The sequence below is a fragment of the Centropristis striata genome, chromosome 22, assembly GCF_030273125.1.
Source record: "Centropristis striata isolate RG_2023a ecotype Rhode Island chromosome 22, C.striata_1.0, whole genome shotgun sequence".
Taxonomy (NCBI): Eukaryota; Metazoa; Chordata; class Actinopteri; order Perciformes; family Serranidae; genus Centropristis; species Centropristis striata.
The window spans coordinates 15,543,744-15,571,273 of record NC_081538.1 but is presented as its reverse complement, the minus strand read 5'-3'; the positions used below and the strand labels follow the sequence as shown (position 1 = coordinate 15,571,273).

Below are 27,530 nucleotides of genomic sequence, written 5' to 3'. Positions count from 1 at the left end.
AACGGCACGCGTCTGCCCTGTGATAGTCTGGAGACCTGTCCAGGGTGTACCCCGCCTCTCGCCCAATGTCAGCTGGGATTAACAAAATTAACAAAACTCCTGAGAGCAGTTTTTCCAAATTCAGTATTTGTCCGGGGAACATTGAGCATTAGGCAACCACTAGGGCGTGTTGGATAATTACTATGTGACCAGTTTAGTAATGCTGATAGAATAATTTGCAAATGGCAAGGTAGCTTAGCCTGTGTATACCCATGCTGCCTTACATGCTCGATTTCGTTTCGAACTGCAAGGCGGCATGGTGTCCATGGCCGATTCTTAGCCCTGCTTTTGGTATCCAATCACAGAAAGTGGAGGGACGGCAAGACGATGACGTGTACTATTCGACAGAAGGCAGCTTGTAGTTTGCGTACGGATCCAAGATGGCTGCAGCAGACGCGAAACTCTCTTTGAATCTAGCTGGAGACAGTGTTCTAGATAGTTTATAGCCAAAGTTTATTTTAAAAGAAGAACAACTTTTGGCTTTACACTCCTTTATCACCACCAAAAAGGATGTTTTAGCCCTGCCTCCAACAGGATTTGGCAAAAGCCTAATCTACCAACTAGCCGTTAGTGGCTAAGCTAATGGGGTTTAGCGAGACCCCGATATGATTGGCTAAGATCTATGTACAGATGCTTATGATAGACATTCGTAGCGCCCAATAAACGGCTCTGGACGATCGTAAACCACGCCTCCTCTACGGAAAAATTAATAGGTGGTCTCCAGACTATATCTCATTTAGCCGGGCTAAAGGTAGCTAGTATCATGGACCAACATGGTGACATCCAATCACGCTGGGTCTCATGTATGTCACCTCAGTGTTTTGGCTGATGCTCAGGATGTGAGCAACAGGATACTGACTGAATTTCACTTAAAAACCACTGTCATTAATAAGGATTTTGTAAAAACCTCTCATTGTACCTTTAATTTGTGGGCTGAAATAACAGAACAATGAGCTGAAATACTCCAAAACACTCCAAGCTGAAAGGAATTTAGAGATTGCTGATAACTGCAGCTTTGATAAGGCAGATTAAAAATGTAATATATTTTTTCACATGTGAACAGTCGGATGCTTCATAAATCTTTTACTAGATTACTTTGGTTCACCTGCAGACACTTGCACATCATCACAACTGCACATAAACATTTGCATGCACACATGTACAGGTATCTACACACACAGGAAGTAAAGGGCTGCAGGTTGTAGAGTAAAATTACAGCCAGGCCCTAAAACAGGATCTGGGTCCTCAAGTGTTGCTTATGTTAGACGGCACGAACGAGACTGGCAGGACGACTGAGGAGTGATCTGGTCTCGGCGACAGAGCGACTACAGCTGTTCCTCCCTGCTGCTGCACTCAGCCGCAGTGGCAGCAGACCAAAGGCTCTGCTATTTATATGGGATGAAGCTGTTTATTGAGGCTCCAGAACCAAACCAGACTCAACAGTTCATGTGAAACCCAACTTCCTGATTCGTTGGCTGATTTGTGTAACCTGCTGTTTCTTGCAAACATCTGAACTCAAAAGAGAACAGCATTGAATCCTCTATTCCAGATTAGCTGAGTTCAGAGATGGAGGCAAGGTAGGGCTGCAATTATCTACAGGTGAATCTCAATAAATTAGAATATCATAGAAAAGTTTATCTATGTCTGTAATCCAATTCAAAAAGTGGAAATAACACATTATATAGATCCATTACACACAGAATCAAACATTTCACCTCTTAATTCATTTAATTTCTTCTAATTATAATGATGACCTAATGACCTAAAATTCAGTGTCTCTAAAATTTGAATACTACAAAAGACCAATTTTAAAAAGTATGTTTAATATGGAAATGTTGGCCTCAGAAAAGTATGTCCATCTATATGACTTAATACTTTATTATTGTATTCATTTATTGTTGTTTGGACTTGTATAAACAAACAATAATAATGAAAAAACAGTATAACAAAATACAAACAAAACAATGATACAAAGGTGATTAGAACATCTGTAGGGATTTGAGCTTGGTCTTTTAAAGAAAATTTAAAGAGGAACATGATTCTGTTTTTTTTTTTTTCATTCCACAGCACCGTACCTTGATAGACAAATGAGAATTGGTTGGAGCTATTGAAATACTGGAAATTTACTTTTCCATGATGTTATAATGTATTGAGATGCACTTGTATTATTTAGCATACACTGCAAAAAAAAGGTGTGTCTAAAACCAAGATAAAAACACTAAATCTGAGGGAAATTATGTTGCTGCATGGACAGATAATTTCACTGGAAAATATTTCTTAAATTGAGATTATTAAATCTAGAAAAAAAGCATGTTGAACGCTTAAAATAAGAAATTAACTCTTAATATAAGATAATTTATCTAACACTTTATCTTGGTATGAATTGTCAGGTCACTCTGCTTGGGCCAGTTCATCGCTGCTAGCAGCTTCAATTTATCTTGTTTTTTAAGAGTTAATTTCTTATTTTAAGTGTTCAACATGCTTTTTTCTAGATTTAATAATCTTAATTTAAGAAATCTTGTCAAGTGAAATTATCTGTCCATGCAGCAAGATCATTTCCCTCAGATTTAGTGTTTGTATCTTGTTTTTAGACACACCTTTATGCAGTGTAGGGTTAGGGTTGCCATAGTGTCCAAGGTGGCATCTTTAAATAGTTTGCTTTTTGCAGATCTGCACCAGTTAAAACACCCTCTTATCCTTTGTTTTGATCTATTGTGTCCACTACAACAAGCTGTACTTTTGTCAGCTCAGGAAAACTGTTTTCTCTATGTGATGCTAAGTGCATGCATGCATATGAGCATACAGACGACACCTTTGTGCTACCTCATTACCACAGAAAGGCCAGATGCATGAGACAATTCAGCTCGGTGGGATGGCTTTCACCGGGCTACAGTTAATGGAGCCGGTGCCCTATAGCAGTGGAGCATTACTGAGGTTTGTCACCCATTAACTTTGTTTTTCTGTCTCTTCGCTCGGACTCGTTCTGCCGAATCAGGCCTCCCTGCGGGTCGTGGATTACACTAAAGCGCTACATTTATGCTTTACGATCCGAATCGCTCGGGCCCCACAGTCATCAGTTTGCGGGCGATATGCTAATGCGCCCTTTGAATGGGTTATCGGTGGTGCAATAAAGGCAGATAACAGCCCCTGATAGGGGAATAGCCGGGCTATAGATTAGGACATGAGGTAGGAATGGATCCTTGTGGAATTATGAGCCCACTCATAATACTTGAATAGAATATTGGGCAAGATAGGTAGAGACGTGCTGGAAAAAATATCCATCTAAACAAGCCATTCTTAAAGTCAAGTCAAATAAACCTGTGAAAACATCATGTAGATAAAGGTGTCCTAATACTAGTGAATCTGCCTTATGTGATGTCGATATTACCACTTATTTATTTAGAAATCAAATGTGATTTAATTACTGCAACTGTACCCATAAAATCTGGTATTATTTCACACTACTCGCTGATTTTTGACTTGTGTGCAACAAATTTTCATGAATGGCCCTTATGATTTCCTATGAAATGCAGTACATGGAAATTCATATGCTATCCTATAAAATATATGTGACCGGCTGCTGTTTTAAACATGTTAATATTGTGAAACAGAACTAGCTAAACTATTTGTTTAAGGTGAGAAAAAAAGAGAAACGTGAGGGTTGTAAAAAAACTGCACATAACTTCCAATGGGACCCCAGTCTGGTTGAAAGCTGAGGTTTATTTAAATTATCAACAGCCACTCCTGCCTGCTCTATATGGACCTAAGTAGCTTTTATGCTACATCACCAGACACAAGTTTGTAGGAGAGTTATATCATTTCAATGCTTTGCTTTTCAGAGGAAATCATAGGAATTGCTCCTAAGAACAGCCTGATGTGTGATTCATAGAAAAAATTATCTAATGACTATATGTTTGTGAAAGTGATCGCTTGTTTAGAGATTAAAATCCAACCCCTCTCATTAGTGTAATTTCCTGATGCTTCAAGCAAAAATCATGCTTTCCTTGTCTAGAAGCAGCTATAGAGCTATGGGTGCTGAGACCAAAACAAAGCTAAAAGCAGAGTTAGTTGGACTTAAATTAATCATGTGAGCGAATGCAAATGTTGCACCATATGAACATCTATAGCGTTTCAGTGTTATGTTAACAGCTTCCAACAGTTTCCACTGCCCCCAGTGGCCAAAAATATCTATTATAATTAGTTAAAGCCAGTAGTGAAAACCATGACCATGAAAAAACCTGATCGTTCACGATATTTCCATTTTAAAATGCGGCTCTCCTGCATATCTAATCAAGCACTTTCTACACCAGTAGTCCACCAACCACCAGGGGGCGGGGCCGTTTTTCTCCCCTTGGATAGATCACTAAACAGGATGTGACATAGTACTCGATGCCACAACAACACGCGACAACAAGCGACTTTCCAAAAAAGCAACTGCCGACAAATCCAGCGACTTTTTCTGGTGTTATTGGAGACATTTCTTACACACAAGAAGAGTAAGAACGAGTTGAAGCGGCACAGTCCTCCTGCAGCAGTCTCTCCCAGCTGCAGAGCCTGAGGGGATTTTAACCCCTTAGCGTCCAGTCTGCAAATTGCTAATAGGCTTACAACAAGCACCGGACACTCTGTGCACACACTAAAAACTGTTCCTATTGTTTGTTTAAAAGTGCAATAAAAATACAGATGTTTTCCCTAACATGATGAATAATCGTGGTTAATAATCAGGATTACAATATTGATCAAAATAATCGGGATTATCATTTTGGCCATAATCGTGCAGCCCTAACTCTAAGCAAAAATCAATGCGCTAAAACTAAAAAACAGAAAGAAGTTCACAACTGTATCTGTCTGGTTCTGAATCCATTGCAAGCAGACCATTATACAGTGTACTGTGCCACAGTGCCAACAGGATGTTTTCATCAGCATTCCTAGAGCAGAACACTATTCAAAGCCAAGACAATATGCTGCCATTTAGTTCACCTGATGCATTTATCCTACAGAATCTCTGACCTTCTAATAGGCTCCACAGGGATGGCTAAACTGTTGGGAACATTTGTCTTTATATGGGCCCTGTGCCTAGCTATAAGGCTGCTAAGGGCCTTATCTTCCTCCCATCAGTCTGTCTCTCAATGATAAGGATAATCGGGCTAGAACTTGGCAGGAATGCCACAAATGTCAAACAGTACATAGTGAGGATCAGCGCAGCACTTGTAGACAATGGTGCATTGCACCAAACTGACTCTCCGTCATCGGAGGGAAATGCACCTTAGAGGAAAAAAACATGTGCTTTCCTGTTATGAGGACAAACACTATAGTAAAAAATTTAAAAAAATCTACTTAGTGCCAAATAATGTCAACATTTTGGAAAACTGGCTAATTTGCTTTCTTTCTGGGTGTTTGATTGCTGGAAGTATTTCTTGGCGAACAAAAGCTGGTGCAGTTAATGTGTCCGCAGAATTATGCCACATTACATCAAATACAGACTACAGTCACAGGCAACCAAGTGGAAATGTATTCATATCAGATATCAATCATTCAGACTTCATTTGTAAAGCACTTTTCATACAAGAGAGATGTAACACAAACTGCTTTACATAAAAAAGGAGAAAGTAATAATAATAATAATAATAATAATAATAATAATAATAATAATAATAATAACAAAACATAGAAACAAGCAAACACCCTCCACCCTGACCCTCCATCCACCCATCCTATTAAAAACAAAGCACAAACTGAGGAAGCTCCATCTCTACGTGAAGCAGTGAGGAAACACTGGAGGCAGCTTAGAAATTGATTAGATAAAATAAATAAAAATAAAGTAAGGTAAGATAAAGTCAAATTAAATAAAATTAAAAAACAAAAGTAAATAATAACAATAAAAAGTTTAAAAAAATGCTAGCTACAAAAGATAAAAACAATAAATAAATACATAAATAAGAAGTAGAGCATGATTATATATATATATATAAGTCTCTAAAAATGGTTCAAGTAAAAGCCAAATTAAAAACATCAGTCTTAAGTTTGCTGTTAAAAATATGATATCTGCATATGAATGCAACTGAACAAGATTTTTGCATTCTATTTTCTGGTTGTAGTCTGTTTGTAGTCCATTGACAAATCATGATTGACTGTACAGGTTGAAGAAACAAGATGCAATGTGTTAGAATCTTAGCTTAGCTTCTGGTGCTCAGAATCCCCAGACATGACGGTTAATTGAGAAGATTGATCTCTCTCAGCAGAGGTATCAATCTGCTCTATCTTTTTTATCTCGCTCTACAGAAAGAAAGCTTTTTTTCTGAAAATGTCAAACTAGTTTAAAGAGTTATTATAGTTAAGTTCTTTAAGAGGTGACAATCAGTTTGAAAAGTACTACAATGGTACAACTTTAGTGAGTCTTGTCTTATCTCCACAGAGCTCTCACTCAGTTCTCTCTGTTGCAACTTTACTTTGTCTTTAAGGTCAACAAGACGCCAGTATTATTAAATTAAAATGTGCCTTGTGCAGTGTAATAACATAATAACTGTTGAAAAATCCAAAGCAATTAAAGTGATTATTTACATATGAGAAGGATTGCCTTTTGGCAGCAGAGGAGCAGAGCGCTCTTAATTTTATGTACGAAAATGTTTAGTCCTGTCAAACATTAAACAAAGACATTACCTTTGGGCTTTACTTTCATACTTACTTTGGCTCTCCGCTAATGAAAACTTTGTATGCTTTTGTTAAATGATAAACATCATCAATCAAAAACGTCTGGAGAGCTTCCAAAACCCCCCGTCTGTCCGCTTTATCCAATTTTGTGGAAAAACAAAATTTTTGTTTATTTTATTTGGTAGATTGAGATCCACTTGGCTGACAGTAGGGAACACGTTGAAATGTTTGAGCAAAGTTGGATCCAATGTGGACTCTTTAACTGAAAAATGGATGAAGTTGGGAAAAAAAAGGTATGTAAACAGATCAAGCATTACCACTTTGTAAATGTTGTACGCTACGTTTGATGGATGGATGGATGGATGGATGGATAGACAGATAGGCGGATGGATGGATGGATGGATGGATGGATGGATAGACAGGTAGGCGGATGGATGGATGGATGGATGGATGGATGGACAGATAGGCGGATGGATGGATGGATGGATGGATAGACAGATAATGGATGGATGGATAGACAGATAGACAGATGGATGGATGGAATGATGGATAGACAGATGGACGGATGGATGGATGGAATGATGGATAGACAGATGGACGGATGGACGGATAGATAGATAGATAGATAGATAGATAGATAGATAGATAGATAGATAGATAGATAGATAGATAGATAGATAGATAGATAGATAGATAGATAGATAGATAGATAGATAGATAGATAGATAGATAGATAGATAGATAGATAGATAGATAGATAGATAGATAGATAGATAGATAGATAGATAGATACTTTATTCATCTCCGAAGGGGAATTCGGTTGTCACAGCAGTCCGGTATTCAAGTATAATAAAATACAATAGAATAAAATACTGGGGTAGAATAAATAAAAACAATAATAGAAAAAACACAGAATAGAACAAGGACATAATAATAATAATAGTACAGTAAAAAAATAAAATAAATACAATAATTATAAATAAAATAAAATATAATAATAATAATAATAATAATAATAATAATAATAATAATAATTATAAGCCCAAGGAAGACTTATACTTTTTGAAGTTTTCCTCCAAAAATCTGCCCTAAAGAACCCTCCATCCTCTGTGTGTGCAGTGGCTCCCTGTAGCCTAGCATCATGTTGTGGTCCCCTGGCCTGGATCTAGGACTCCCTGTGGTTGTGGCTCCAGGCCTGGTGGCTCCACAGCGAGCTGGCAGTGGCTCAGTTCCTGGGCGGTGGCCCGGTCAGGGCTGCCAAAGCTCTGGATGGCGTCCAGCTGCAATCTCACTCCAGGGTTCATCTCCACACAGTGCTGAACGCAGCGAAGGTCACGTAGCAAACAGACGCCAACAAATACGTTTTTGACATGTTTATGACATGTCACAAGTAGTTTTCAATAAAACTACTTGTGACATGTCATATTTGGCTTTGACTTTTTTATGATTTTATGTTTTTATTTGTATACATACATATTTTATTTTGTGCTGGTAGTACATTTTATTTATCTTACTTTATTTTATTCTATTTTAATGTATTTTATCTTATTGTATTTTACTGTTCTATTATTTACTTCATCTCTTTGTATTGTGTTATCTATTTATTGTTGTGCAGCACTTTGGAAACCTTGTGTTTGCTAATGTGGATGGCTGTCTGGCTATGCTGCCCCCCTATTATATCTATTGTGCTTTATAACTAAAGTGGATTGGATTGGATTGACTTTGACTGAACATTTGCTCTCACTGTGCGATAAAAATATCGGGATACATATCGTATATCGATACTCAGTCTAAATATACCGGGAGGTCACGTTGCAAACAGAGGACGCACACCAACAACTAAAACACAAATAAAAGCTTTGGCGTATCTACTAGTAAAACAATTAGAGAATGTTTAGTTGCTTAACGGTGATTGTGTTGAGGATTTGGAGACGAGACCCATGGGAGGCGGTTGGAATGAGGAACGGAGCTGCAAGAGCGATAGAGCATCAAATGACCTCTGGCAGGAGGGGAAATGAGTGTTGTTAGGAGTTTGAGTGAATTAGCGGGGCCATTTGTATTCATGGCTATATTACAAAAGCAGGGATGGTGGAGTGGACCCTCTGTATGCTTTCATTACAGTCACAGTGCTCCTAAAGGAAACCACCCTCAGGCCTCCTAAAGCCATGTCTGAACTCAGCGTGTCTGTGAGTGGGATTTATTTGCTCGGTAACAAGATGAACCTGTCTGAGGTATTAGGTGTTGAGGCCGCTCCAGGCAGACAGGTCCAACACTGATTAAAATGGGCTTTCAAAGGGGGGGTTAAGGATTGTATTCTTTTGTGTATGTGTGTGTGTGTGTGTGTGTGTGTGTGTGTGTGTGTGTGTGTGTGTGTTCTTGTACTTCCTACATAGTGAGGACCGGAACACATTTTTAACCCTATAAAGCCAAGTGTATCATATTTGATACATATGTTTTTGAGACCTCTAAATCATCAGTGTGATATTTTTTTCCCTGAAAAACCTGATGATATAAATAAATTATCTAAAATCCCCACTTTGTATAGAGAGAGAGCAAAAACTGCTCAGTGTTGACCAATTATTCCTAAACATTTAATCCAAATGGCTATAATTTAATGGTTTGATTCTGCAAACTGTCTTTTTAATTTAGAATTTCCTTAGAGCAACAAATTTCACAAAAATACCAGATGTAACAAAAATGATTTGCTGAAAAAAAATCTGTGATTGCTGTGTGAAAACTTCATATCAGCAGATGTATGATGTTGTTTTATATGGAAAAAAATATTTTGTTTGTTTGAGGAAAATGTTAAAAGGAAAGTCAAAGTTTTATTTGGTTAAAAATATTTGGTTTTATGTGATTATGTGAGTTTAAGAAAAGCAAACTGTGAGCAACAAATTGCACAAAAAGACCTGATGTATCAAATATGATCCAAATTAAATTCATATATGAAAATTGATATTGAATTGAAAAAAATGTTAGCCGGTTCAACAAGCACTCCAGTTTAGAAAATTTTGAATTTTCTGGCAATTATTTCACGGTTCAGGCTTTATAGGGTTAACCAACAGAGTGAGGACATTTTTGCAAAGTGAGGACATTTCGGCCGGTCCTCACTTCTTTAAGGCTTTTTTTTTTAAATTTCAGACTTTATTTTAGGGTTAAGGTTACAATTAGGTTTATGTTCGTAAAACTTTAAAACGATGATAACCAATAACTCTGCCTTTTACTGTAACTGTTTTTAATGTTTTTGGATGTGTTGTTGTCTGAGCTGTTTTGTGTTTTTTCTGTACTCTGTTTTGTGTTTTTTCTGTACTCTGTTTTGTGTTTTCTCTGTACTCTGATTTGTGTTTTCTCTGTACTCTGATTTGTGTTTTCTCTGTACTCTGTTTTGTTTTTTCTCTGTACTCTGTTTTGTGTTTTCTCTGTACTCTGATTTGTGTTTTCTCTGTACTCTCAACATCATTGTAAATGAGGGGTTGCCCTCAATGATTCCTCGACAAATAAATAAAGGATAAATGAAATGTTAGGGTTAGGGTTGGGCATTTAGTTGTGATGGTGAAGGTAAGGTTAAGGGTTAACTTAAGAGTCTAGGGAACAAGTTTATTATAGTTAATGAAAACAAAACGAAATAACGGAAACTAGAATTGAAAAAACATTTTCATTAACTGAAATAAAATGAGAAAAAAAAAAGATAATTAACTGAAACTGTATTGTGAGGTTACAAAACTAACTAAAATTACAGAGTAAATGTCCTTCGTTTTCATCTTTGTCATCTTTTTCATACATAATGATGATGGATAATAAAAGGATTAAAGGCAAAATTAAGTGTGACCTCTTTTAATCTCCCACCCAACAAATACCCCATTACAAAAAAACTAAAACTAATAAAAACTAAACTAAAACTAAGCATTTCAAAAAATAAATACTAATCTACAAGTAGTAAAGTCACTCTAAAAACTAATTAAAACTAACTGAATTTAAAACAAAAATTCACAACCCAATTAAAACTAAAACTACTGAAAAATCCAAAAGTATTATAACCTTGGAAGGGAATTCACTATTCCATTGGGGGCCCTCACAAAGATAGAAGTACAAGAATGTGTGTGTGTGTGTGTGTGTGTGTGTGTGTGTGTGTGTGTGTGTGTGTTTTGTATTTCTTACATAGTGAGGACCGGGACACGTTTTTAACCAACATAGTGAGGACATTTTTGCAAAGTGAGGACATTTTGGCTGGTCCTCACTTCTTTAAAGGCTTGTTTAAGATATCAGACTTTGTTTTAGGATTAAGGTTACAATTAGGTTTATGTTAGCGTTAGGGTTGGGCATTTAGTTGTGATGGTGAAGGTTAGGTTAAGGGTTAGGGTCAGGGGCAGGGAATTCATTATTCCAATGAGGGCCCTCACAAAGATAGAAGTACAAGGATGTGTGTGTGTGTGTGTGTGTGTGTGTGTGTGTGTGTGTGGATCGTCTCTGTGTGGTCTACACGATAAATTGCCACCTGAGGAAACCAAAGGAGGAGAGTCATGTTATGTGTTCCCTAGGGATTGGAAAGGAAAGAGGGGTGGCCCCGTCTGGCTGAGACTGGTAGCTTTCAGGACAGAGAAATTGAATAGAAAGGAGAGAGAAAAAAATAAATCAGACAGGGATCTGCTAATGTAATCTGGCTGAATCCTTCCCTCCACCTATGGGGCAGAGAACAGTGAGGAATGTGATGTGGCCAAGGCAAGGTCGGGAAAAACCCCCGTCTGAACAGTGTAATGTTGAAACAAAGGCAGAGAACTTTCTCAAATCCAGACAGCGAAATGTTCAGGATCATATAGGGCTGGGCGATATATCGTTATAAAAGATATATCGATATATTTTGTAATGTGATATGGAATTAGACCATATTGAATATACCGATATACTTTTAAAAAAAAAAATCTTTCTTTATATGTAAATGCTGCCCTAACTAGGGTTTGTCAAGTTTTGCTCTTTTGTAATGTTCGTTATTCTTTTCTCATATAAATATATTTATTTTGGAAAAAGATTGGCCTATTTTATTTCATAGGCTATTTTAATATAGGATTTTTTTTTATTTAAATGTGCACTTTATGGAGCTTTGATTTTTTTTTTTTTTTTTTTTTTAAAGGTACTTATGTTGTAATACAGTATTTATGTTCACTTAAAAAGTTTCAATAAAACTACTTGTGACATGTCATATTTGGCTCTGACTTTTTTATGATTATATGTTTTTATTTGTATACATACATATTTTATTTTGTGCGGGCAGTACATTTTATTTATCTTATTTTATTTTATTCTATTTGAATGTATTTTATCTTATTGTATTTTACTGTTCTATTGTTTACTTCAATAGGATCAGGATATATACCGTATATCGATATTCAACCTATCGCGATATGACTTTTGGTCCATATCGCCCTGCCCTAGTATTACAGGGACGTTAACAACTTATTGCATTTCACTAGGAGGAAGGAACTGTTCTGTCGTCTTACGTCACATGTGTCGTACGGGGTGGCAGTAATCTACTTGTCACTCAAAATGGGAAACCATAACTGGACCAAAAGTCTTTGGTGCTGAGGCTCTATGATGAGATTTGTAATCAAGGGTTATCTGCCCAGCCAGCAGAGAGATAACTCCCACATGGAGTTGAGAAATTGGTGGTGGTGGCGGCTGAAGATCTTGCAGGCTGGTAGGCTGCCAACAAGGGTCTGAGTAGTGCCAACGGTGCAGGAAACACTGATGGCCCACCATTGTGTCAGAACAACACACTAGAGAACAGGAAAGATCTTCCTGTTCTGGAGTTCTTTCCTCCAATAATGGATAACAAGTTAGAAATCCAAGTTGTTTCTGCTGATTTGCAGCGACAACCAAGGAAGAAAAAGTGATGTTTGCTGTAACACTTTAAATTAGGGAACACATATTCAACATTAATTAGTTGCTTATTAGCATGCAAATAAGTAACATATTGGCTCTTAATTAGTCATTATTAAGAAGTTATTAATACCTTATTCTTCATGGCCTTATTATACAACCAGTAAGCCATTAACTAAGAGTTTTCCCTCAATAACCTCAGAATTATTGCTTATTAGTAGTAAGTAAGGAAGTTGTTGTATATGAGTTACGATTCTTATATGCTTTACTTGCTCACTTTGCACCAATGTTAGTCTACCAGTGAGCCACTTTGTAGAGTAATGATTGACATTACAATCCACCAATCCTCATCCAAAAGGAGCCACCAGTCACGTCAAAGGTCTGGAGAAGGTGGATATTTGCTGTCTCCATGGTTTCGTTCACCGCTGTGTAGAGACTTATAAAGTCCATACAAAGTAAAGCATGTTAAGATCGTAACTCATATGCAACAACTTCCTTACTACTAATAAGCAATAATTCTGAGGTTATTGAGGGAAAACTCTTAGTTAATGGCTTACTGGTTGTATAATAAGGCCATGAAGAATAAGGCATTAATAACTACTTAATAATGACTAATTAAGAGCCAATATGTAACTTATTTGCATGCTAATAAGCTACTAATTAATGTTGAATATGTGTTCCCTAATCTAAAGTGTTACCATGTTTGCTGATGTTGCATGTGCTCCATCTTGTCCCGTATCTTGCAATTTCATTAGACTTGGGCTGTCGTTGCTGTCATAGCCGGTCAAAACAGATTTCACACTACAGGCTTAGGACTCACAGACAGATATTTACGTACAGAGTACGTAGTACAGATATTTAACCTGCTAGATATCTCTTTGCCGTCTACAATGCATCGACGCATCTCTCAGATTGCATCTTTAAAAATTCACACAATCAAGCAATCATTGCTCACTAGACCAAGAACCAATTTGCCTCTGATCTTGGTAAATGGACCTGTACTTGTATAGCGCTTTTCTAGTCGATTTGCGACCACTCAAAGCGCTTTACACTCCAAACTGCGCTCATTCACCCACACATTCATATTGGTGGCAGAGGCTTCCCCAAACGGTACCACCTGCCACCATTGGGAATTCATTCACACACTGATGAAGGCAGCATCGAGCAATCTGGGGTTCAGAATCTTGCTCAAGGATACTTCGACATGTAGGCTGCTATGGTCGGGGATCAAACCACCAACCCTCCGATCACTGAACGAACGCTCTACCAACTGAGCCATAGCCTCCCACTTCTTAGGCTTTTGTTTAAAAATCTCCAAAAACTGTTGCAAGTACACAATGTCAGGCTGAATGACTTAAATCAAACAAAATGGCAGTTCATTCTGGTTGGCAGGCTGTGTTGAAACCAACTGGTGTATGTCAATATACAAATCAATGATCAGTCCTCTTGTCGTCTTTATGGACAAAAATAAGCAAAAATACAGCTTGTTTAGGTTGAATGAAGCTTTGAAATTCATAGTTACTGTAAGTATCAGTGTCCTCAAGGGTACAATAATGTGAGCAGTCAGTGTTAATTGGGCAATAACTGTTTTATATTGAGGTCTAAAGTTTGTTGAGCTGAAAAGTTCAGTGTTAAATGATGGAAACCTCCACCTCACATTCATTTACATCCACATTTTATCCATCTAGCTGACTCGCCACCCAAAACTGCTTCCAGTGAGTGCAACAGTAAAACAAGCTCAATAAACTCCTCAATCACCAGCAGTTAATGCACCCACTCCCCCACATTAATCACCACTAATTAATAATCTGGGTTTATGAACCACACCACAAGCTCTGTAAAGATGCTGGAGGAGAGAGACATTGCTCTGCGGCTTATCATACTTTGGCTGCTGTGATCCGTCTTTCAGCCAGACCAGCGTTCCCACTTGGAGCCGAGCAGCTTGCTGGAGGTTTTGGCAGCAGAGAGCAGAGAAGCCAAAGGGCTGACTACAGCAGTACAGCAGGGAACAACACGCCATAACTACTGTATCTTGTGGCGTGTCACTCTGCTGTACTGTAGGCTGTGCAGTGCGTGCCACGTTGCACTTCGCACATACAGTAGCGACAGCAAAATCGCATGTAAGCTCCACCACGAACCAGCGGCTTCATTGTAATATAAAAGTAATTTTGGTTCATTAGTTCATCAAGTATGGAGGTAATATGAAAAGGAAACACATCAACCAAAAATAGCCCAGATTTGTACAACTTAGACATACATTATATATGCACATTCTTCATATCAGATTTATTCTGTTTTCAGGTATCAATCATTGTGAACCTGGATGCCAATCATAGAGTGTATAAAAGGGGTCAACATAGTCATGTGACATCAGGTAGGTTATATGTTTATGGAACACCGTTTTTCAGCCTGGAGTTTGGCGTTCTTGCTGTCACCATCTTGTTGGTTTTGTTTAAATAAAAGTGACCATAGTCGGACAAGAGAGTGGAAGATTTTAGATTTGACTTAATTAAAAGTTATTAGTTAGCACAAGCTAGCTAGTTTGGTGCAAAAATGAACATCATGCTGTATTGTAAAATAATTGAAACTAACGACTGAGATCATAAACTCATCAGGAAAATGTTTACCGAGGTAATAAATCAAGTGAGAAGTAGGGTGATTTTCTCATAGACCCCTATACAATCTGACTCCTTTTTTCCTTTTTGTTGGCAATTACAGTAGAAAGAATGCAGGTTTAAAGCACTTCCACATTGGTATCAATCATTGTGAACATGGATGCCAATCATAGAGACATCAGGTAGGTTATATGTTTATGGACTACCGTTTTTATGCCTGGAGTTTGGCCATCTTGCTGTCACCATCTTGTTTTGTTTGGGGGTTTTTTTAGATAAAAGTGACCATAGTCGGACAAGAGAGTGGAAGTTTTTAGAAGTTATTAAAAGTTATCAGTTAGCACAAGCTAGCTAATTTGGTGCAAAAATGAAAGTGTTCTGTACACATATACACATTACTATGCCTGTATCCTGTTTCATAAATGGTTGTGTTTGCGCCCTAAAGCATACCTTACTTTATCATCTATTTTACTCTAAATGGAACCAGAACTTACAAAATAACATCATGCTGTATTGTAAAAGACTTGAAACTAAAGATTGAGATCATAAACTCATCAGGAAAATGTTTACAGAGGTAATAAAACAAGTGAGAAGTAGGGTGATTTTCTCATAAACTCCTATACAATCTGACTCCTTTTAACCTTTTTATTTGCAATTACAGTAGAAAGAATGCAGGCTTAATGCACTTTCACATTGGTATCAATCATTGTGAACCTGAATGTTAATCATAGAGTGTATAAAAGGGGTCAACATAGCCACGTGACATCAGGAAGTTATATGTTTATGGACTACCGTTTTTATGCCTGGAGTTTGGCCATCTTGCTGTCACCATCTTGTTTTGGGTTTTTTTAAGATAAAAGTGACCATAGTCGAACAAGAAATTGGAAGTTTTGAGAAGTTATTAAAAGTTATTAATTAGCACAAGCTAGTTGGTTTGGTGCAAAAAATGAAGTATTTTGTACACATATACACATTACTATGCCTTTATCTTAAATGGAACCAGAACTTACAAAATTAACATCATGTTTTATTGTAAAAGACTTGACTAAAACTAACAATTGAGACCAAAAACTCATCAGGTAAATATTTACTGAGGTAATAAATCAAGTGAGAAGTATAGGGTCATTTTCTCGTAGACCCCTATACAATCTTTTATTGGCAGTTACAGTAGAAAGAATGCAAGTTTAATGCACTTCCACATTGGCTTTTTTCCTTTTCAAACCCGGAGGTCCCTTATGTTTTTTACTTTACCATGTCAGACTGAGCTCCCTCTTGGAGAAAATGAGTTTGCATATTCTAATTTCCAAATATCACACCATCTCTGTGTGTGAAATAGCATATGCATGTTTTTTTGCCTGCATATACATCATTGATAAATCTGGCTTCTGTTAGTTTGCAAAAACACATCTCCAGCACCCGCTATGTAATCTTTTCTTCTCTCTCTCTGTTTTTCTACACCCATGAGTATCCTGGCAGTCCTGGTTCAAAGTTAATTCTTGTTTATGCAAGACATATTTTACACTTTGATGCTAAGCTGGCCAAATGTCTATGTGGTGACATTCAAAGCTGGTTTGGATTACTGGATCTTTACATTTACACCTGTGATCCAATTACAGAGCAATCACTATATGCACTGTAATCAGCATGCATGTTTATCCCTGGAGTAGACACAGAGATGTGTTTTTATTGCTGCTTACAATCACAACCAAGACAACAAGAGCATCCTTCACACATAATGTGTTTCCGATGTTAGATCCACCGTTTCCATTCCATTGAGTATCTTTCTCTTTTACAGTAGATTCAAAGTTTTGTAATGTGAGAAAAACATCACTGCACAAACAACTGTGAAACCACAGAAGTGTGTGAAAGTGTGCAGCAGAGATGTGATCATCTCTGTGAGCATGCCTGTGGACAGAGGTCAAAGGTCAGATCGCTGGGAACAAAACAGCAAGAGGACACATGGAAAAGCAGGAACCTGCTTTAAATATACAGTAGATGCAAGGGTATGCGTGTGAGCAGCTCCCCTCTGATCATACACGCAGAGGAAAAACGTGACCAGACAGAGTGCATTTTTGCGTTTGTGCTTGGGAAACTATTTTTTTGTCTCTCTTGTGTCTGCTACAACATTCTTCTGGCTGAGAATGAAACACACTGCTATCACAGACATAATTAGCTTTCATTGGCTCTAATCTATGACAAGGACAGAGTTTAATCAGTTCACACTCTGGGGTCTTAAAATGCTCTTTTATCCAGAGAAACCTTCAGTGTCTCACTCAATGAACTTCTACAATTGTCCTTCTAACTGCTACAGTATGCTTGATTAGTCATCAACCATCAGACTTTCTATCGCTAGAAACAACCATTAAATTATTTGTTGCTGGGTTCAGTCATGAGCGACATGCAGAACCACAACAGTTTGGCAGTGAATGTCATTGTTTGTGAACAAGGCTGCAGTCAGACCATCTGCAGCCAATTTGGCTTCTCTATCATTATAGCAATATCACCAAAAAAAAAATAAAAAAAATACCGCACCCACACAATAACCTCTGTGTCCATTCTGACAACAGGTTGCATTGTAACATCAGCCGTATTACAGCTCCCGGTTTGTGATTACTCTCGCTTGATTTCACACTGCACTGTGTGGTGAGGCCATTTCTGGAACAAAATGCTACTTTCAACACTGTGAAGTTATTTTGCAAAACTGTGTGGAGTCGAGGCCAAAACACAGATTAGCTGATTATTCCCCAAGAAGGTTGGAATGAGGACCGGTGGGCTGACACTGGATGGCATGTACTCAGTTAGCAGGATAATAATTATAATAATTAATAAGCAGGAGTTAACTGTGGAGAGTTTGCAAATAGAGTGTATATTAGGGCTGCACAATTTTAATCGTGATCACGATTTTGGCCCCCACAATTAAATTAACCTGATCGTTGGCGATATTTCCATTTTAAAATGCGGCTCTCCTGCATAAGCACTTTCTACACCAGTAGTCCACCAACCACCAGGGGGCGAACGCATAGTTAAGGTTTCATGTAGCTGCCTAAATAAATAACGAGCGCGAGCACCTTGCAGCGGTACCTTCAAGACACTCCGTGGACTGTAGCATAAAGGCTGTTTCCACTACAGCCCAATACCCGGAAAGAGGCGAGTCTCAATCCCCGAAACACCCCTAATTTGAATATGAGCCGCCCTGAGCAATCTTTTGACGGGACTTTTTTTGTCCCTGTAGAAGAGCAGGGCCGTTTTTCTCCCCTAAAAAAAGCCTGGTTGCTGATTGGATAGAACGCGAATCAGGATGTGACGTAGTACTCGACGCAACAACAACACACGCCATTTGTAAAAGCCAGCGAAGCAGTTTTGCCAACTTAGCGACTTTGTTGCTATATTTAGCGACTTTTCAGACCCCTTCAGTCCCCCTTCAGAACTTTTTCTGGTGTTATTGGAGACTTTTGGAGACTCCTTCTTACTTGTTAAGAGTAAGAACGAGTCGAAACGGCACAGTCCTCCTGCAGCAGTCTCTCCCAGCTGCAGAGCAGGACGGGATGTTAACCCCTTAACGTCCAGTCTGCAAATTGCTAATAGGCTAACAGTTAGCTCTGTAGCAGTACAGTGTGTATTCACTTAGCGATCTCTGTTTGTATACAACAAGCACCAGACACTCTATGCACACACTAAAAACTGTTCCTATTGTTTGTTTCAAAGTAGTGCAATAAAATATAGATGTTTTCCCTAACATGATGAATAATCGTGATTAATAATCGTGATTACAATATTGATCAAAATAATCGTGATTATCATTTTGGACATAATCTTGCAGCCCTAGGTAGCGTACTGTCAGGTTTTAGAGCATTTCTTCTTAACTGATGACAACTGTGAAAGTCAACCAATACAGTAAAGTTACGGGTGAGAAAATCAAAACAATGAGCTGAAAGTAAAATAGCCGATTGTTTTATATTGGTTGTGTTGCTGTTTTTTTTAAGTACTAAAGGCTTTCATAATGTAGGTTAAGGCAAGAACATGAGGTCATCTTTTCCACTCAGATCAGCTGATCATCAGTGATCTCCTTGAGCAGCAACATCTCATACCAGAGCAATCTATTTAAATACTTAATCTTTTCAGTTTGATTCAGAACTTGTGCTTTGCTGTGATGATTGCCATTGAAGTGATGTCTAAAGTGCAGGCCTTTGTCACCACTGTCAGCCCCGCAGTAGCTGTAATGTAGCTTTTATGACTCTAAAGCAATCTGTTTGAGTAGGTTCCTGGCTACCACAGGAGCATAGTAACCAATTGCCCAAATTATCAACACTGTGAGAGTGCTGATTGTGCAGATTACATAGCTAAAACTGCAGGTCATATAACACAAAATAATGTATTTTGCAGTATGAAGTAGCATACCTAGATCTAAAACAGTGCTCCAAAGCACATAAAAACAATAGAAGAGGTGACACTTTTAAGTATTTTGACTCTTTTTTTTAAAACAACTTCTATTAATATTTCCCACCTGGGTTGAAATATGGTATAATCTAGGGCCGGGACTTGATAAAAAAAATAAATAATAATTAGAGGCTTTGTAATTAATTAATCGAAATTAATCGCATTTTAATCGCATATAAATATTTGACCTGAGAACAGTGAGAAGTAATTTTTTTCACATGGATTTTTAGTATACCATTGAATAATGACTGAATGCATAAGCTTAAGCAACAAAAATTTTGTTTATTTTTGTTCAAGTCCAACAGACCAGTGCAATTTTTGCCATTAAGTGTAGCAATAGTATATTTAGAAATATAGTACATTTCAGATATTCAGGTAGCCTAAAGGTAGGTAGACCTTCTGTAAACTATTTGGTTTTTTAAGTAAAACACAATCTACGCTAGCTACCACACTAGCCGCTAGCTGCTATATGTTTTGCATTGAGGTGATACTTGAGGCTGGATGTGCTGCGGTGATATGTGAATTCCTTGTTGCATAGCAACACAACCATGCTCTTATCGACGCTTCCATCCGTTGTTTTTTTGTAACAAAAATGCCCATCATCCACGGGGCCAACCAAAGCGCTCTCATCAGCTTCTTCCTTCATGTTCACTGTGTTTTTTTGTTGTCTGAACTCATGAACGCTAGTTGGTGCTCCAGTATAATCGGTCCGCCTGAAACTCATCCAGTGAGAAACGTTCCGCGGTGCAAAAAGAAGTGTGATTAAAATGCATCAATTTTTTTTGACTCATTAATTTTTGTTTAATTAATTAATCTTAATTAACGCGTTAAAGTTCCGGCTCTAGTATAATCACATTACAGCTTGATTTCTCTGGGTGCAAGCAATGTTAAATATACACAGAGCCATGCACAATGCCACTGAGACACAAGAACAGGAGTCTTTGTGCAGGCTCACTGAGGCAGATTACAGATTGCGTCTCAAGCTCTCTTTCGTCCTCGAGCATTTTACCTGACCACTCTGGTGCCACCTTTGTTGACCTGCATGTCCACCATACATCCCGAGTTCACATAGGAAGCCAGGTTGATGTCTGAGAACTCTGCCTGGGGAATAAAGAGAGAAAGAGAAGATTATATGTCACAGCTTACAACAACTTACTGTTTAAGGTCAAGTCTGTCTATAGTAATTTCACCTCTCGACTCAGAACTTGGATGCAAGAAAAAGTCTTTCTGATAAAAATTAGGGCTGGGACTTTAACTCTTTAATTAAGATTAATTGATTACACAAAAATAAACGCGTAAAAAAAAAATTGACGCACTTATTTTTGCACTTTTGAATGTTTCTCACTGGATGAATTTCAGGCGGACTGATTATACTGGAGCACCAACTAGCGTTCATGAGTTCAGACAACAACAAACCACAGTGAACATGAAGGAAGAAGCTGATGAGAGCGCTTTGGTTGGCCCCGTGGATGATGGGACATTTTGTTACAAAAAACCAACGGATGGAAGCGTCGATAAGAGCATGGTTGTGTTGCTATGCAACAAGGAATTCACATATCACCGCAACACATCCAGCCTCAAGTATCACCTCAATGCAAAACATATAGCAGCTAGCGGCTAGTGTGGTAGCGAGCGTGGATTGTGTTTTACTTAAAAAACCATATAGCTAAGTATTATAGTTTACAGAAGGTCTACCTACCTATAGGCTACCTGAATTTCTGAAATGTACTTTATTTCTAAATATGCTATTGCTACACTTAATGGCAAAAATTGCACTGGTCTGTTGGACTTGAACAAAAATAAACACATTTTTTGGTGCTTAAGCTTATGTATTCAGTCATTATTCAATGGTATACTAAAAATCCATGTGAAAAAATTACTTCTCACTGTTCTCAGGTCAAATATATATATATATGCGATTAAAATGCGATTAATTTTGATTAATTAATTACAAAGCCTCTAATTAATTAGATTATTTTTTTTAATCGAGTCCCGGCCCTAATAAAAATATATTAATTTTAAAAAATTGAAAACATTGTGTCATGGGTGGTGAAAGTCATGTGATGGAGCTACACATGCAGGCTGCAGCACTTTAACTTGACATCTTTCTCATAAAGAAATAACAAAAAGACAGGAAATGTAGCTGTGACCACCGAGATAGTGCAGACAATAGATTCTTTCAGGTTGACTTCATTTTACATTTCTGCATTTGCACAGCAGTGAGAAAAAGACAAGAGTCAGAGGGATTTGGTGAGAGGAGGCAAATTGAGTTATCCCCAGCCTGTGGCCTCCCGGACAGTGAGGGCCTTGTGAAAGGCCGTAGCCCGGCTACCTAATGACTCAGTCAAACTCCCAGAGACACTCGAAAGGAGGGGCAACAGTCGACTTCTGGGAATGGACTTTCTACATGGACAAAGGACCAGAGAGGGACAATTGAATTTTCCTGCTAATGATTGTCACTGTAGTCGAGAATTCTGTTGATGTGAATGCTCCTGAACAGATTTATTCATTCATTCATTTATTCTCCTTAACCGCTTATCTGGACTCGGGTCGTGGGGGTCTGGAGCCGATCCCAGGTGACATTGGGTGAGAGGCGGGGTTCACCCAGGACAGGTCACCAGACTATCACATAGAGACAGACATGAACTGATTTAGCTTTTATTACAGTTGATGTTATCACAAAATGTTTCTTACTCAATAGTGAAAATTCAGCGTCAGTGTTTGTAAAAGGCATAGGTTTGGTTTTTTGGTTTTTTTTTAAAGTTCATTCTGGCATCTTTTAGTAATTATTAACCCTCTGGAATCCATCTATTTATTGAAAATACACATGTTTATTTTACAGTAATAACTTTATTTATATATGATATGTAGACAAGCTGAGAAAGCCAGTTGAAAGTTCAATCATAGGGGCTTTCGCGGTGTGACATTTATGTTTCTAGCCTATTTTTAAAATGTGAATTTTCTTTCTACAATGAGAACTATTACTATTTTTAATTTACATGCAAATAGACTGTTTTGTAGTTTTATTTTTTTTACTTTTTCTGCTGTTTTTGTGTATATATGGTAAAAAAATTTTTTAAAAATGGTACATTTCCATAGACACCTGTGTCTTTTGTTTGTATTTTGGGTTCCTGGCAGCTTAATACTTTGTTAATTAAAATAAAATGAAAAATCTGACTGATTGTCAAGTTTGTGTGGAGAAAAAGGAGCCATGCATGTGATGTAAGGACAGACTGAGAGATGCTAAACAGAGACAGAAATGAATGCATAGGAAGTTGACAAATTTGAAACAAAATCTCCTGGACTGCAGAGGTTTAAAATGCACTTTGTCAAAATGCAGTGACTGTAACTGAAAATCTAGTTTAAAGAGCCACCTGAAAAGTGATGTAGGAGTGTATTGAACAGGGTGTGTCAGGACACTGTGACATTATTAGCCCCTTTCATAGTGCTGTTTCATGCTGGGACAATACGGCTCTGTAACATCTCGCCTCCACTATGAACGCACGGGAAGCTGGATCAGAAATTTGCCATCAACCCGTCCAAACGTATAAAACACACATACAATATGACAGAGGTGAACAGAACAGGAAGACAGAGATGAAAGAAAAGAAATACAGCACAACATGAGGAGAGAAAAGGAGGAAAAAACAATGAAAAAAACCTCAGCAACACAAGCACATACATAATACACTTCACAACATGAACAGACTGAAATGCCACAGGGGAGGCAAAGCGTCGAAGGTGTGGGTTGGGGGGTTGTATGCATATCTGTATATGTGGGAGTTTGAGTGTGTAAGCCTGAGACCCGCCTTTGCCCAGTACCTAATCAGTCCCCGTCTCAGATCAAATGATCCAACCAATTTTCCAAGGTAGTCACAGAGGCGGAAAATTGGTGGGACTACTGGAAGTGGGACCACTATGAACATGGCGTCGCAGCAAGCCGAGATATTTGACATTGCGCGTGACGTCTAACACACACCTCCCACTTGGTCCGACAGTCATCCAATCACTGTTCACTGCGTCCGCCGTCGCTAACTTGGCACAGTGCCCGCTGCTTATTGTAAACAAACCAGCACGCTAACTGTACACGTGGTGTCCGCCGCTGCAAATTATTTGGTTACCAAGATAAAAAAAACTTTACATTTAGAAGTGTTACATAATCTATCCTCCCTCAGCTGTACTTTGTGTGTAGTAAGCAATTGTGATTGTTAGCATGCTAACACACTAAAGAAAGACAATGAACATTGTAAACATTACACTGCTAATCATCAACTTGTTAACCAGGGACTTCCTAACTAGGGATCTCCCTGACACTTTAATAGAAGTTTAAAGTTAGACAGGTTCACTAGTGCAAATCAAAGAAAGCACTCAGAAAAAGAGTCAATATAAAGCTACATATCTACAATTCTGGCTAATATAATAATAGTTGGCTGAACTTTTAAGACGTTGTTTGTGATTGTGTTTGAGGTTCACAGAGAATGGTTTAAGTCAAACTAACACACTGTTGAATCACATATCCCATGCTCCACCTCAAGGCCAGATCTCCCTAAAGTCCACTAATAGAATGATGTGGAGGGATGCTAAACAGCAGCCAGTTGACCTCAGACATGAAACGCTGCCATTTGTTAGTCTTCACGTCACCTTTGAGTATGAGGAGTGACATTAATGTAGTGGATTCAATTGGCCCTAAACAAGCAGCCTGCTGACTCTCTGTGGAAAAAACAAAAATTCAATTTGACATGATGCGGTGACTAACATACACAACACTACAAAAACAACATGGCTGCACTCGATTTGTCTGTCAGTACTCTAAACCTGAGTCAGCAATGGAGCGGATTCAGTCACTGACTTAGCACTGCAGTGTGGAAAAATGAAACGTTACCCAAAGGAAAGATGCAGTCAAAAGAGAGGCCATCCATAGATGACCACAGCATGCTGCCACTGAGGACAGAAAGATATATGTCTATGTTGCTTTTGACTTCAGAGCCTGAACCAAAAGTCTTGTTGCAATAGTGGCCACTATTTATTGAAAAAAGGGGGTCGGAAAAGTTGCTAAGTCTATCCAATCAGTAACCAGGCTTTTGTCAGGGGAGAAAAACGGCCCTGCTCTTCTACAGGGCTGAAAAAAGTCCCGTCAAAAGACCGCTCAGGACGGCTCATATTCAAATTCGGGGCGTTTCGGAAAGTGAGACCCGCCTCATTCTGGTTATTGGACTGTAGTGGAAGCATCCTTAATGTGTATCATAATAACACTGCATTTAAGCAAGTAAATTTACTCAAGTACTGTACTTAAGTACAATTTTGAGGTATTTGCTCTTTACTTGAGAATTAAAATTTTATGTAACTTTATACTTAAATATTAAATATTGTACTTTTTACTCCACTACATTTCGCTGACAGCTTTAGTTGCTTTTCAGGTTGAGATTTATCATAAAAACATGAAGAATTTCAAGTGATTAGCTATTTTTATAAATTAAACCTCATAACAGAATATTAAATAGTTAAAATGCACTATCTTGAGAAAATTAACACAAATGCATTAATAATATATTTAGAATACATACAACAATTTGAGTTGGGTAACTTTTACTTTTAGTGGAGTCATTTCACAGTGTGGTACCAGTACTTTTACTGAAGTAAGGGATCCGAATACTTTTTCCACCACCGTGCATTTCAGATAAAAATAAAAACAAAATTTAATTCATTAACCCTTTATCCGGCGAAGAACTATATTTGGTAACTTCAGTGGATATCAAAATGGGGTCCCCATGTCTCTCTGTTTGGTCGTAGAACCACATGGACTTGTACGAGGAGAACTTGACTATGACGGCATATTAAGGCCAAGTATGAATAAAAATACAAATACAAAACGGGGGGGGTTGCAAATTTACTAGATTAAAGTGCCAAATCTACAAGAAAAAAATTTGCAGATTTAAGAAAATTTAAAGTGGCAAATCTGCTCGAAAAAAGTCGATATCAATATGTATATCATTATATCATATCAATATGTATATCATTATCAACATATGAAAAAAGATCTTTATTCGGGATGGATGATTTTGACCAAATTGAAACATTTGTACTCTAGAACCACGGTCATAAAAAAGAACACAGTAGTAATTTGGAACTTCACTGGAAACTTTAGAATTTAATCTTGAATTATTTGTGTTTATGAAGACTTTGTGATTTGCACAAAATCTTTATAGCAGACACAATACAGAGCAGCTGTTTGAGTTGATCATTAGCGAATGCTCTGATAGGCTGACAACAACACAACCCTGCAGTAAGCTGCTCTGCTCTGTATGCTTCAACAGGCATGCAGTGTAACACGTCTCATATAGATCAGCCTTCAACAACGCCCACATGGACGAGGATGGAAGCAAATCCTCCAGCTGACCCTCTACTCAACCCAGATCCTGCCAATTTGCATAGCAAGTTAAGTCAATTGTTATCTACACATTCTCACACTGTGATCATAATTTGAGCCTGCTTTACTGAGCTTTACATGGGCTTTCATCTACATAAAAAGGAAATATTATCAGCAATATTCTCTGAGAGATAAATTTCCCTTTCATCCAGCGCTGTGGCCCATGTAAACTCTGTATGGGGGAGTGAGTTGGTTTTGAAAAGAATGTGCCAACGTAACGAAACTGGGGTTTTTTTGCCAAGGGGAAAAAAAAAGAAAACACCCACCTCTTTTATTTATTGTGTTGCACTCTCAGAGGAAGAGCAGGGGGCGAGTAAATGCCGTAATCTTATTTAGGGGACAACGAGGCGCCACTCACACTCAATGTGCCACAAGGACATGCACTTGGCTCCCTTCCTTTTCTCAGCTCTTCTCTACTGATACCCGCCTCTGAAAGAAACATCTGTGTGCTCAGCAGCACATTCCTTGCTAAAAAAGACTGCACACTCAAACACACACACACACACACACAAACAAACACACACACACACACACACATCCTCCATCACTGCATCTTTTAAACAAATCCCATCCCAAACACAGGGGCCTACGTTGACTTTTGCTGCAACCTGATAAAACCAGAGAGTGGGCAACTTTCTAGCAAGGGCCAAGCATTCCACGTCCATCTCTGATTGGCTAGTTCCGGGTAAGAGGAGTACTAACAACCGCTGTCATTGGGCAGTAATGGATGAAGTGGCTGGTGCGGGGCACAGGCCCAGGAGCCAGGGCAGGAAGTTTTTCACAGCGCCATGGTTACCATCACGGTAACACATTCAGACACTTGTCTTGGAGCAGCTCTTGCCCTGGGAAAGGAAAACAGGAAGTGATACATGGGGCAACTGCCTCCAGAGCTTGATTCTTCTCATCTGTTGACCTGCATTCAGGCTGAATTAAGAATAGCTTTCAACTAATCTGTTAGGAGGAACAGAACTACGGAGGACAGTGTGGTTGTGGTTAGGTGGTCAGTAAATTAGAATATCATAGAAAAGTTTATTTATGTCAGCAATTCAATTCAAAAAGTGGAAATATCACATTATATAGATCCATTACACACAGAATCAAACATTTGATGTCTTAATTTATTTAATTTCTTCTAATTATAATGATTATGGCTTACATTTGATGAAGACCTAAAATTCAGTGGCTCCAAAAAATTTCAATATTATAAAAGACCAATTTTAAAAAGTATGTTTAATATGGAAATGGTGGCCTCAGAAAAGTATGTCATCTATATGACTCAATACTTTATTATTTTATTTATTTATTTATTGTTGTTTGGACTTATATAAACAAACAACAATAATGAAAAAACAGTACAAAAAACAGATAAAAAATGTGCAGGAAAGATTAAAGTGACCCTCCCTCCTATGAATAACTATACTTATATAGCTAGATGAAAATAAAAAATACAAACAAAATACAAATAAAACAATGATACAAAGGTGATTAGA

The 27,530-nt window shown here is 38.0% G+C and overlaps 1 protein-coding gene across 1 annotated transcript in view; it reads right to left on the bottom strand.

Annotated features, from left to right (window-relative positions):
- LOC131960997 (synapsin-3-like) overlaps positions 1-27,530 on the bottom strand; it is a 176,693-nt gene that overhangs the window by 97,371 nt on the left and 51,792 nt on the right. The window contains exon 4 of the mRNA XM_059326271.1: positions 20,623-20,714. Coding sequence (XP_059182254.1) covers positions 20,623-20,714 — 92 coding nt within the window. The remainder of the gene's footprint in view (positions 1-20,622; positions 20,715-27,530) is intronic.